This window comes from Salvelinus fontinalis, chromosome 6 (assembly GCF_029448725.1).
Source record: "Salvelinus fontinalis isolate EN_2023a chromosome 6, ASM2944872v1, whole genome shotgun sequence".
Taxonomy (NCBI): Eukaryota; Metazoa; Chordata; class Actinopteri; order Salmoniformes; family Salmonidae; genus Salvelinus; species Salvelinus fontinalis.
In genome coordinates this window covers 74,202,066-74,213,894 of record NC_074670.1, presented here as the reverse complement: position 1 = coordinate 74,213,894, position 11,829 = coordinate 74,202,066, and the positions used below count along the sequence as shown (strand labels likewise).

The window sequence follows — 11,829 nt, the reverse complement described above, 5'->3', positions numbered from 1 at the left end:
TATGTAGGGCAGACAACTGGCTACTTGTATTCCACATTTGAGCAATATCAGAGCTTGCAATATTGGGTTACACAAGCTTATGTGGCCCATCCCCCCTCCAGCCAGGCATTTTCTGATCTTTGAGTTCAGGGAGTGTGTCACAATATCTATAAATTTAACCACTTTTGCAGTCAAAATTTTTTTGGCTGCTTTGTTATGATAACATTTGTGTTCTTTTATTGACATGTGATGCCTTTGATTTAGTAACTGTGATACTTGTGAGATTGGGGAGTGGACAGTTGTTGGTACGTTGAGAATATGCTGTGAATTCCAGACCACACTCACTCACACACAGAGAGAAACAGAAACATGAGCATGAGTGGAATTCCCCGCTGATGTCATACTTCTTTATTTGTACTCAAAAGTACCTTCAAAATCTTTGGGACAACCTCTTAAAAAACCACACTTTGAAAGTAATGACATAGAAACAGAACAATATGTACCTATTGTTCAGACCCAGACAGAGTTGAGATTAGTTGTTCTTCCCATTCTCACATTATAAATATTAAGTTTCAAAACCCTCTGACAGATTTGAGATAAGTTGAATTGTTCTGTGCCTTTCTATTCTCATATTAAAAATATTAAGTTTAAAAACCCTCTGACAGAGTTGAGATAAGTTGAGTTCTGTGACTTCCTATTCTCACATTATATATACTATGTTTAAAAACAACCTAAATTGTTCTGTGACTTCCTATATTCTAACATCATTTGCATGTGGGTGCAGGCAGCAGGGTATGTTTAGACTTCCTTTTTAGGTAGACAGAGACTGAAAGTCATATTGACTTTCCACCATATGCTCTGTGGAGGCTTTATACAACTTGGGTGTGTATTCATCACATCAGAGGATTCTGGATCAGTTGAGAATTGATTTCAATTTGGTCAATACTTTGTGTTCATCACTTCAGAGGATTCTGGATCAGTTGAGATTTTCATTTTGTCAGTCTTTTGTGTTCATTACGTCAGAGGTTTCTGCCTCAGTTGACAGTTGGATCAGGTCAAATACAAGTGTCAAATCTGCACACTAGAGAAGACAGCCTTGACCAACACTAGAGAAGACAGCCTTGACCAACACTAGAGAAGACAGCCTTGACCAACCTTGACGACTTATTTAGTTTTTTTTATTATTATTTAATTTTGGAGTGCAGTTTTTCAACTTTTGTCAGGTTCATTTGTTGGCTCAGATCAGTCATGGACGGAGGTTCACTGTCAGCATCATCATCGTCTGAACAGGAGGTAGATTCTTCACCCTACAGCGCCAGTGCTCTCGTACAGAAACCAGAGGAAAAAGGGGCTATAGAGGAATCAAGGTATGCATGTCCAAAACACCACCACAGTGTGGATGATTAAAACCAGCTGACACACCTGTTTCCTTAGAAGTTGTGGGACCGTACGTTTTTGACTTTCCATTGGTTCTGGAAACCAAGCCATATTGTTCCTGACCGCTAAAACTGAATGGTTTTTAAAAAATCTTCTGAGAACAACAGTAAACATTTAGCCTGTTCTGGGAACATGTTTTTAACTCATACAAACCTGTTCATTTTAGTCTATTCAACCAGGCCCTATTTTAAAGGGAAAAACACACTTAACAAGATAGAGGATAGAGATAGTTTTGTTGATACTGAGAACAGAATGTATATGTTTTTAAATAACATTCTTAGAACATTTATTTGAACGTTACACATTTTTTATGGATTTTTTTTGTTATGTTCTGAGAACTTAACTTGAAATAGAACCATAAGGATACCTGTGGAAAACTTTATGCTGAAGTACTGAAATTTCCACAGAAGGTTTTTTCTTGTCAATAGGGGAGAGCTGTTTTCACTTTGGAAAAAATCGTGCCCAAATTAAACGGCCTCGTACTCTGTTCTAGATCATACAATATGCATATTATTATTACTATTGGATAGAAAACACTCTGAAGTTTCTAAAACTGTTTGAATTATATCTGTGAGTAAAACAGAACTCATTTGGCAACAAACTTCCATACAGGAAGTGAAAAATCAGAAAACGAGGCTCTGTTTCAGGGCCTGCCTATTCAACTGGCTTTTATTTATCGATATGTATGCACTTCATACGCCTTCCACTAGATGTCAACAGGCAGTGGAAGGTTGAATGGGGTGTCTAGCTTGATCTGAGGCCGAATAAGAGCTTTTGGAGTGACAGGTCCGGTATTTTCTTTGTCTTCGACGGCGCGCGGAAGACCTCGACATTGTCTTCTGAAAAGCGTTCGGTATACACGGCGAATATCTCCGGCTCTGATTTTATTTGATACATATGAGAAAAACATCATAAAGTAGGTTTTTTTCAAGTAGAGTTTTATCAGTTTATTCAACGTTTAATGGGACTTTTGGAATTTTCCGTTCTTTGCGCCAAGAGATGATGGGAATGTTCGCTCCACAATGCTAGCCAAGGTTGCTAATTTGACACAAGAAATGGACATTCTAAAACCAAACAACGATTTATTCTGGAAATAGGACTCCTTGTACAACATTCTGATGGAAGCTCAGCAAAAGTAAGACAACATTTATGATGTTATTTCGTATTTCTGTGTAATATGTTGATGCCTATTCTCCACCGTGTTGGTGAGCGCTGTCTCACAATAACCTAAGCTGTATGTTGTGGTAAAGTTATTTTAAAAAATCTAACACAGCGGTTGCATTAAGAACCAGTGTATCTTTCATTTGCATATAACAAGTATTTTTATGTAAAGTTTATGATGAGTTCTTTGGTCAGATTAGGTGAGTGTCCAAAATATCTCCGGACATTCTGGGGAATTGTTGCTACGTATTCACAATGTATAACCACGATTTGCTGCTCTAAATATGCACATTTTCGAACAAAACATAAATGTATTGTATAATATGATGTTATAAGACTGTCATCTGATGAAGTTGTCCAAAGGTTAGTGATTAATTTTATATCTATTGCTGGTTTTTGCGAAAGCTACCTTTGCGGTGAATAAATGCCTTTGTGTGTTTGGCTATTGTGGTAAGCTAATATAATTCTATATTGTGTTTTCCCTGTAAAACACTTTAAAAATTGGAAATATTGGCTGGATTCACAAGATGTTTATCTTTCATTTGCTGTACACCATGTATTTTTCATAAATGTTTTATGATGATTATTTATGTATTTCACGTTGCTCTCTGTAATTATTCTGGCTGCTTTGGTGCTATTTTTGATGGTGGCTGCAATGTAAAACTATGAATTATACCTCAAATATGCACATTTTCGAACAAAAAATAAATATATTGTCTAACATGTTATAAGACTGTCATCTGATGAAGTTGTTCAAGGTTAGTGATTCATTTTATCTCTATTTTGTCAGTTTTGTGAAAGCTACCTATGCGGTGGAAACATGGTGAAAATATGCGGTTGTGTGTTTGGCTATTGTGGTTAGCTAATAGAAATACATATTGTGTTTTCGCTGTAAAACATTTAAAAAATCAGAAATTATGGCTGGATTCACAAGATGTTTATATTTCATTTGCTGTATTGTGTTATGCTGATGAAGGAGGACCCAAAAGCGACGAAATAGAAACAGAGTCTTTATTCCAGTCTTAGACAAAAAACGATACTCCTGATATATCTAAGGTAAAAACAAAACAGGAAAACTGAAATCCTCTCGTCAGTAGAGATGAACGACTGGAGACGCGACCACTAGACACCTGCTCACACGCAGCATCTGATGAAGGCAAAAACACGATAGGGCGGAACAAGGACACAGAACAGCAAACATCAAACAAGAATCCGACAAAGACAGAAGCAGAAAACAGAGGGAGAAATAGGGACTCAAATCAGAGGGCAAAATAGGGGACAGGTGTGAAAGAGTAAATGAGGTCGTTAGGAGAAAGAGAAACAGCTGGGAGCAGGAACGGAACGATAGAGAGAGAGAGCGGGGGAGGGAAAGAGGGAGGAGGAGAGAGAGGAATAGAAAGAGGGAAAGAACCTAATAAGACCAGCAGAGGGAAGCACAGGGACAAGACATGAAGATCAAAGACAAAACATGACAGTACCCCCCCACTCACCAAGCGCCTCCTGGCGCACTCGAGGAGGAACCCTGGCGGCGACGAAGGAAATCATCAATCAACGAACGGTCCAGCACGTCCCGAGATGGAACCCAACTCCTCTCCTCAGGACCGAAACCCTCCCCATCCACTAAGTACTGTTGACCACGTCCCTGAGAACGCATGTCCATGATCCTCCGTTCCTTGTAAATAGGTGCGCCCTCGACAAGGACGGGAGGGGGGGAGGGAAGACGAACGGGGGCGCGAAGAAAAGGCTTGACACAAGAGACATGGAAGACAGGGTGGACGCGACGAAGATGTCGCGGAAGAAGCAGTCGCACAGCGACTGGATTAACGACCTGAGAGACACGAAACGGACCAATGAACCGCGGAGTCAACTTGCGAGAAGCTGTCGTAAAGGAAAGGTTACGAGTGGAAAGCCACACTCTCTGACCGCGACAATACCTAGGACTCTTAATCCTACGTTTATTGGCGGCTCTCACAGTCCTCCCCGCAGACGAAGGCAGACCGGTACTAAAGTCTAAGGCGATCTGAGACCATGGTCGAGAAGGAATGGGAAGCGGTCTAAGACGACCGGCATGAGGAGAGTTACCTGACTTAGTCTGTGCGCAGTCCGGACAAGCAGCCACGAAACGGCGCGTGTCCCGCTCCTGAGTAGGCCACCAAAACCGCTGGCGAATAGAAGCAAGCGTACCCCGAACGCCGGGGTGACCAGCTAACTTGGCAGAATGAGCCCACTGAAGAACCGCCAGACGAATAGAGACAGGAACGAACAGAAGGTTACTAGGACAAGCGCGCGGCGACGCAGTGTGAGTGAGTGCTTGCTTTACCTGTCTCTCAATTCCCCAGACAGTCAACCCGACAACACGCCCTTCAGGGAGAATCCCCTCGGGTTCCGATGGCGACAATCGATGAGAAAAGTAAGCGCAGGAATGGACCTTATCGTCAGACTGGAAGCGCTGGGACAGAATGGCTCCCACGCCCACCTCTGAAGCGTCAACCTCGACAATGAATTGTTTAGTGACGTCAGGAGTAACAAGGATAGGGGCGGATGTAACACGCTTCTTGAGGAGATCAAAAGCTCCCTGGGCGGAACCAGACCACTTAAAGCAAGACTTGACAGAAGTCAGAGCTGTGAGAGGAGCAGCCACTTGACCGAAATTACGAATGAAACGCCGATAGAAATTAGCGAAACCGAGAAAGCGCTGTAACTCGACACGTGACTTAGGAACAGGCCAATCGCTGACATCCTGGACCTTAGCGGGATCCATCTGAATGCCTTCAGCAGACAGATAATCATCGAGAGCCTTACGTTCGGAAGCCGACAGAGAGAATAATCTACCCCGAGGAGAAGTGGTCCCCGGATGGAGATCAATACAACAATCATACGACCGGTGAGGAGGAAGAGAGTTGGCTCTGGACCGACTGAAGACCGTGCGCAGATCATGATGTTCCTCCGGCACTCCTGTCACATCACCAGGCTCCTCCTGAGTAGAGGGGACAGAAGAAACAGGAGGAATAGCAGACATTAAACACTTCACATGACAAGAAACGTTCCAGGATAGGATAGAATTACTAGACCAATTAATAGAAGGATTATGACATACTAGCCAGGGATGACCCAAAACAACAGGTGTAACAGGTGAACAAAAAATCAAAAAAGAAATGGTCTCACTGTGGTTACCAGATACTGTGAGGGTTAAAGGTAGTGTCTCATATCTGATACTGGGGAGAGAACTACCATCTAAGGCGAACATGGGTGTGATCCTCCCTAACTCTCTGAGAGGAATGTCATGTTTCCGAGCCCATGCTTCGTCCATAAAACAACCCTCAGCCCCAGAGTCTATCAAGGCACTGCAGGAAGCAGCCGACCCGGTCCAGCGTAGATGGACCGACAAGGTAGTACAGGAACTTGATGGAGAGACCTGAGTAGTAGCGCTCACCAGTAGCCCTCCGCTTACTGATGATCTCTGACCTTTAACTGGACATGACATGACAAAATGTCCAGCAGAACCGCAATAGAAGCAAAGGCGGTTGGTGATTCTCCGTTCCCTCTCCTTAGTCGAGATGTGAACACCTCCCAGCTGCATGGGCTCAGTCTCTGAGCCGATGGAAGGAGATGGTCGAGATGCGGAGAAGGGAAGCCCCGCTGACGCGAGCTCTCTTCCCCGAGCTCGGTGACGAAGATCTACCCGTCGTTCTATGCGGATGGCGAGTGCAATCAACGAGTCCACGCTGGAAGGAACCTCCCGGGAGAGAATCTCATCCTTAACCTCAGCGTGGAGTCCCTCCAGAAAACGAGCGAGCAACGCCGGCTCGTTCCAGTCACTGGATGCAGCAAGAGTACGAAACTCTATAGAGTAATCCGTTATGGATCGATCACCTTGACATAGGGAAGCCAGACCCCTGGAAGCCTCCTTCCCAAAAACTGAACGATCAAAGACCCGTATCATCTCCTCCTTAAAGTTCTGATAAACGTCAGAACACTCAGCCCTTGCCTCCCAGATAGCTGTGCCCCACTCCCGAGCCCGCCCAGTAAGGAGTGATATGACGTAAGCGATCCGAGCTCTCTCTCCAGAGTATGTGTTGGGCTGGAGAGAGAACACAATATCACACTGGGTGAGAAAGGAGCGACACTCAGTGGGCTGTCCAGAGTAGCATGGTGGATTATTAACCCTGGGTTCCGGAGACTCGGAAGACCAGGAAATAGCTTGTGGTACGAGACGAAGACTCTGAAACTGTCCTGAGAGATCGGAAACCTGAGCGGCCAGGGTCTCAACGGCCTGACGAGCAGCAGACAATTCCTGCTCGTGTCTGCCGAGCATTGCTCCCTGGAACTTGACGGTAGTGTAGAGAGAATCCGTAGTCGCTGGGTCCATTCTTGGTCGGATTCTTCTGTTATGCTGATGAAGGAGGACCCAAAAGCGACGAAATAGAAACAGAGTCTTTATTCCAGTCTTAGACAAAAAACGATACTCCTGATATATCTAAGGTAAAAACAAAACAGGAAAACTGAAATCCTCTCGTCAGTAGAGATGAACGACTGGAGACGCGACCACTAGACACCTGCTCACACGCAGCATCTGATGAAGGCAAAAACACGATAGGGCGGAACAAGGACACAGAACAGCAAACATCAAACAAGAATCCGACAAAGACAGAAGCAGAAAACAGAGGGAGAAATAGGGACTCAAATCAGAGGGCAAAATAGGGGACAGGTGTGAAAGAGTAAATGAGGTCGTTAGGAGAAAGAGAAACAGCTGGGAGCAGGAACGGAACGATAGAGAGAGAGAGCGGGGGAGGGAAAGAGGGAGGAGGAGAGAGAGGAATAGAAAGAGGGAAAGAACCTAATAAGACCAGCAGAGGGAAGCACAGGGACAAGACATGAAGATCAAAGACAAAACATGACATATTGGACTTGTGATTTCATGAAAATTATATTATATGATATCCCTGTCCCGTTAGGCTAGGCTATGCTAGTCAGCTCTTCTGATGAGGAGGATCCCGGATCCGGGAGGGTGATGAAGTAGAGGTTTTAACGTTCTCTGAACAATTTGAGGACATTACTTTAAATATAGCCGTAAGGAAACCAGTAGGAAACATTATGGAAAGGTTGTATGCAAAATAACCATAATACAACCAGGCTCTCACCAAGTTCTACAAAACATATGGTTCTTAAAACGTAATGTGCCAGTTGGAAAAACACTTATACTATGAGTGAATAACAGGATGTATGTGAATAAATCGTGTGTGGGTGATTCCAGCTACTTTAAAAAAAGGAACTTGATATGTCAGGGGAGTTTCCCAGGTCAATACGTTGAATTCTCCATCCCTGTTCAGGTCACTTGACTACTGCTGATGCTCTATGACTTGTTCAGTAGCATTAAAGGGGAACCAAGAACTATGTTCTAGAGTTCTAGTAAGTGCCAGTGCACTACCGCAGAGGTTGTGTTGCATTCACATACAAAAAAATACAACTCATTATTTGGCAATTTGTTTCCAAATAAAACAATACTTAGACTACAGTGCAATGATCTGTTTACTCCTGTGGAATGACATTGCAGAATGATAATTAGATCATTGAGTCCTGTTGCACGGAAGGTTTTTATCCTGAAATTGTTTTTGCCCCAGAAGTGGCTGAGGACTAGGTTGTGCAATAACCCAATTATCAATTCTTCTGATAGTAGTATAGCCTGCTACTGCACAGCACCCACACATCAAAAGACATTGACGGCCTCCCAAATGGCCTCTTATTACCTATATAGTGCACTACTTTTGGCCAGAGCTCTATGGGCCCTGTTAAAAAGTAGTGCACTGTGAAGGGAATAGGTTGCCATTTGAGACACAGCCATTATTTGGTTCATAATGTGTAGACCAGTAGTAAAGCCATACTTCTTACTCAGAGAGAATAGGCTAGTAGCCATTGACCATTTGTATTTGTATAGGATAATCCATTATTTCCCCAGCATGGCAGCCTGCTAAAGAGGAAGGAAGTTATTATTTATATTTTTTCATGTTAGATTACAATAAATGACCAAACTGCCACGGGAAGAAATAGCATCTTGGTGTCCTACCAAGACAGTGTTTATGATTGAAAACTTCCTTCATCTGGGTCACATTAATCTGCAGTCCAAGAGGAAGAAAACATGTTGGATATTCAGGACACAGCAGGGCTGGAGACTGGATCCATCTGTGAGGTTGAATGGACTGGACAGTTTTGTTGATGGACATGCTCTATAACTCTGTATTAGATTCAAGGCAAATTAAAACATGGTGGTTATGCCTCAATTTGTGTTCTTTAATTCTGATGATACCCTCGTTTTGAGAAAAACAAACTTATTCTGGCAACAAGCGATTATAAGTGGACCTAATTTGCCTTAACCACACATAAAAACATCTTAACTGAAATCCTTACCTTTGTCATTGAGTTGATGAAGCCATCAAGGCTTGAACAAGCTGATCTCAGGATGCAGGGTTTCCTCTAGACACGAGAAGTGTGCAGGCGGCACAGCACAGGGATCATTAGATGGCAATGATGATTTGAATCTGCCGCAGTTGACAGGTAGCTCACAAGGGAATGGACTAGATCAGGGATAGGCAACCCTGTTCCGGGAGTGCTGCAGGATTCTGAAGGATTTTGTTCCAGCTAGGCACCACACCTGACCAACTGAGCTAATTGGTCAGTTCAGTGATCAACACACCTGGTCTTCCAGGTCGGTTAAATCAAAAACCTAGGACCAGGATTGTCTACCCCTGTACTAGATTGTAGAATGTATCAAGGATGTGTTTTTCTCATCTTAGACAAGAAACACTTGAAGTGGGGATAAACGTTGTTTGGGTGTTTGAGAATGATAGTGGTTGTGTTTGCAGGCATATGTAAATGCTACATGGTGTTACTGTGTATGCGTGTGTGTAGGTGTGAGGTCGTGCATAGTAGTAGTTCATGCTCCTCTATGTGAGTACAAGTATGTTTCTATCTGCTTGAAGGTACGCTATGTTCAGGTGAGTGCTGTTGGTTTCCTACACAATATTCTCACCGTGCGTGTGTGTCTGTGTGTCTGTGTGCTTGTGTGTATCTGTGTGCTTGTGTGTGTCTGTGTGCTTGTGTGTGATTTTGTGTGTTTGTGTACAGGGCGAATGTGGTGGAGGAGGAGATTGTCCCGGCTGGTGAGAGGTTGCTGTCCGGGGAGGATCAGGGGTCTCTGATCACTGACAGTATGTCAGTCACCTCAGCTGACCAGGAGAAGCTACTACTGCTCAACAGGAACACTGAGCTACGCAGAGTCAACAAAGAGGTGACACACAAAACTACACCGCACCTAACTACAGGAATTAAACCAGAGACAAGTGTACCACATTCTGTGAATACAAACTATTTTGGACGAGGCCAGAAAGGATGATGGTGATGAGGATATATGTCTGTATTAGCTGATGATGATGACGGTGGTGATGATGATGATGTGTCTGTGTTAGTTGATGAAGCTGAATGAAGACTGGGACCATGTGTATCGCAGCACAACTCTGAGTCTCCAACAGAGAGTAGAGACTCTGGAGCAGGAGAGCAACACAGTCAAACAACTCAACAACATGCTGCTGCTCAAAGTAGACCACGAACAGGTACCGACCGACCGGCAGAGGACACGCACACCTGCACAAACAGATTAACGCATGTGCACGAACAAACACACTGACAGACACACACACACATACACACACACTGACTGTATCCTGACTGTGTTTCTGTAGAACAAGAGGGAGTACTATGAACACACACTGACTGTATCCTGACTGTGTTTCTGTAGAACAAGAGGGAGTACTATGAACACACACTGATGCAGGAGTTGAAGAAGAACCAGCAGCTACATGAATACGTCAGGTTGCTGGAGAATAGACAACATCACACAGACACCACCAGAGACTGGACAAAGAGCACACAGGTGAGCCCCATGACTATCATTATTATTACCTCTAGATCCTTTTAAAAGTGTATGTAATCTGTCACGCTTTCCTTTAGATATATATATATCTATATATACAGTTGAAGTCGTAAGTTTACATACACTTAGGTTGGAGTCAGTAAAACTCGTTTTTCAACCACTCCACAATCTTGTTAACAAACTATAGTTTTGGCAAGTCGGTTAGGACATCTACTTTGTGCATGACACAAGTCATTTTTCCAACAATTGTTTACAGACAGATTATTTCACTTATAATTCACTGTATCCCAATTCGAGTGGGTCAGAACAGCTTGGAAAATTTCGTTTGAGTCAATTGGAGGTGTACCTGTGGATGTATTTCAAGGCCTACCTTCAAACTCAGTGCCTCTTTGCTTGACATCATGGGAAAATCAAAAGAAATCAGCCAAGACCTCAGAAAACAAATTGGAGACCTCCACAAATCTGGTTCATCCTTGGGGGAAATTTCTAAACGCCTGAAGGTACCACGTTCACCTGCACAAACAATAGTACGCAAGTATAAACACCATGGGACCACACAGCCGCTATACCGCTTAGGAAGGAGACGCGTTCTGTCTCCTAGAGATGAACGTACTTTGGTGCGAAAAGTGGAAATCAATCCCAGAACAACAGCAAAGGACCTTGTGAAGATGCTGGAGGAAACAGGTGCAAAAGTCTCTATATCCACAGTAAAACTAGTCCTAATTCGACATAACTTGAAAGGCCGCTCAGCAAAAAAGAAGCCACCTCTCTAAAACCGCCATAAAAAGCTAGACTATGGTTTGCAACTGCACATGGGGACAAAGATCATACTTTTTGGAGAAATGTCCTCTGGTCTGATGAAACAAAAATAGAACTGTTTGGCCATAATGACCATCATTGTGTTTGGAGGAAAAACGGGGCGGCTTGCAAGTCGAAGAACACCATCCCAACCGTGAAGAACGGGGGTGGCAGCATCATGTTGTGGAGCTGCTTTGCTGCAGGAGGGACTGGTGCACTTCAGAAAATAAATGGCATGAGGAATGAAAATTATGTGGATATATTGAAGCAACATCTCAAGACATCAGTCAGGAAGTTTAAGCTTGGTCGCAAATGGGTCTTCCAAATGGACAATGACCCCAAGCATACTTCCAAAGTTGTGGTAAAATGGCTTAAGGACAACAAAGTCAAGTTATTGGAGTGGCCATCACAAATCCCTGACCTCAATCCCATAGAAAATATGTGGGCAGAACTTAAAAAGTGTGTGTGAGCAAGGAGGTCTACAAACCTGACTCAGTTACACCAGATCTGTCAGGAGGAATGGATCA

At 43.5% G+C, this 11,829-nt stretch overlaps 1 protein-coding gene across 1 annotated transcript in view; it reads left to right on the top strand.

Annotated features, from left to right (window-relative positions):
- The first annotated feature begins 808 nt into the window (after window positions 1-808).
- The window catches only part of si:ch211-153b23.7 (uncharacterized), a 15,765-nt gene continuing 4,744 nt past the window's right edge, over window positions 809-11,829 (top strand). Inside the window, exons 1-4 of the mRNA XM_055928020.1 lie at window positions 809-1,346; window positions 9,700-9,862; window positions 10,041-10,184; window positions 10,370-10,504. Of these exons, the coding sequence (XP_055783995.1) occupies window positions 1,228-1,346; window positions 9,700-9,862; window positions 10,041-10,184; window positions 10,370-10,504 (561 nt within the window). The 5' untranslated portion in view covers window positions 809-1,227. The remainder of the gene's footprint in view (window positions 1,347-9,699; window positions 9,863-10,040; window positions 10,185-10,369; window positions 10,505-11,829) is intronic.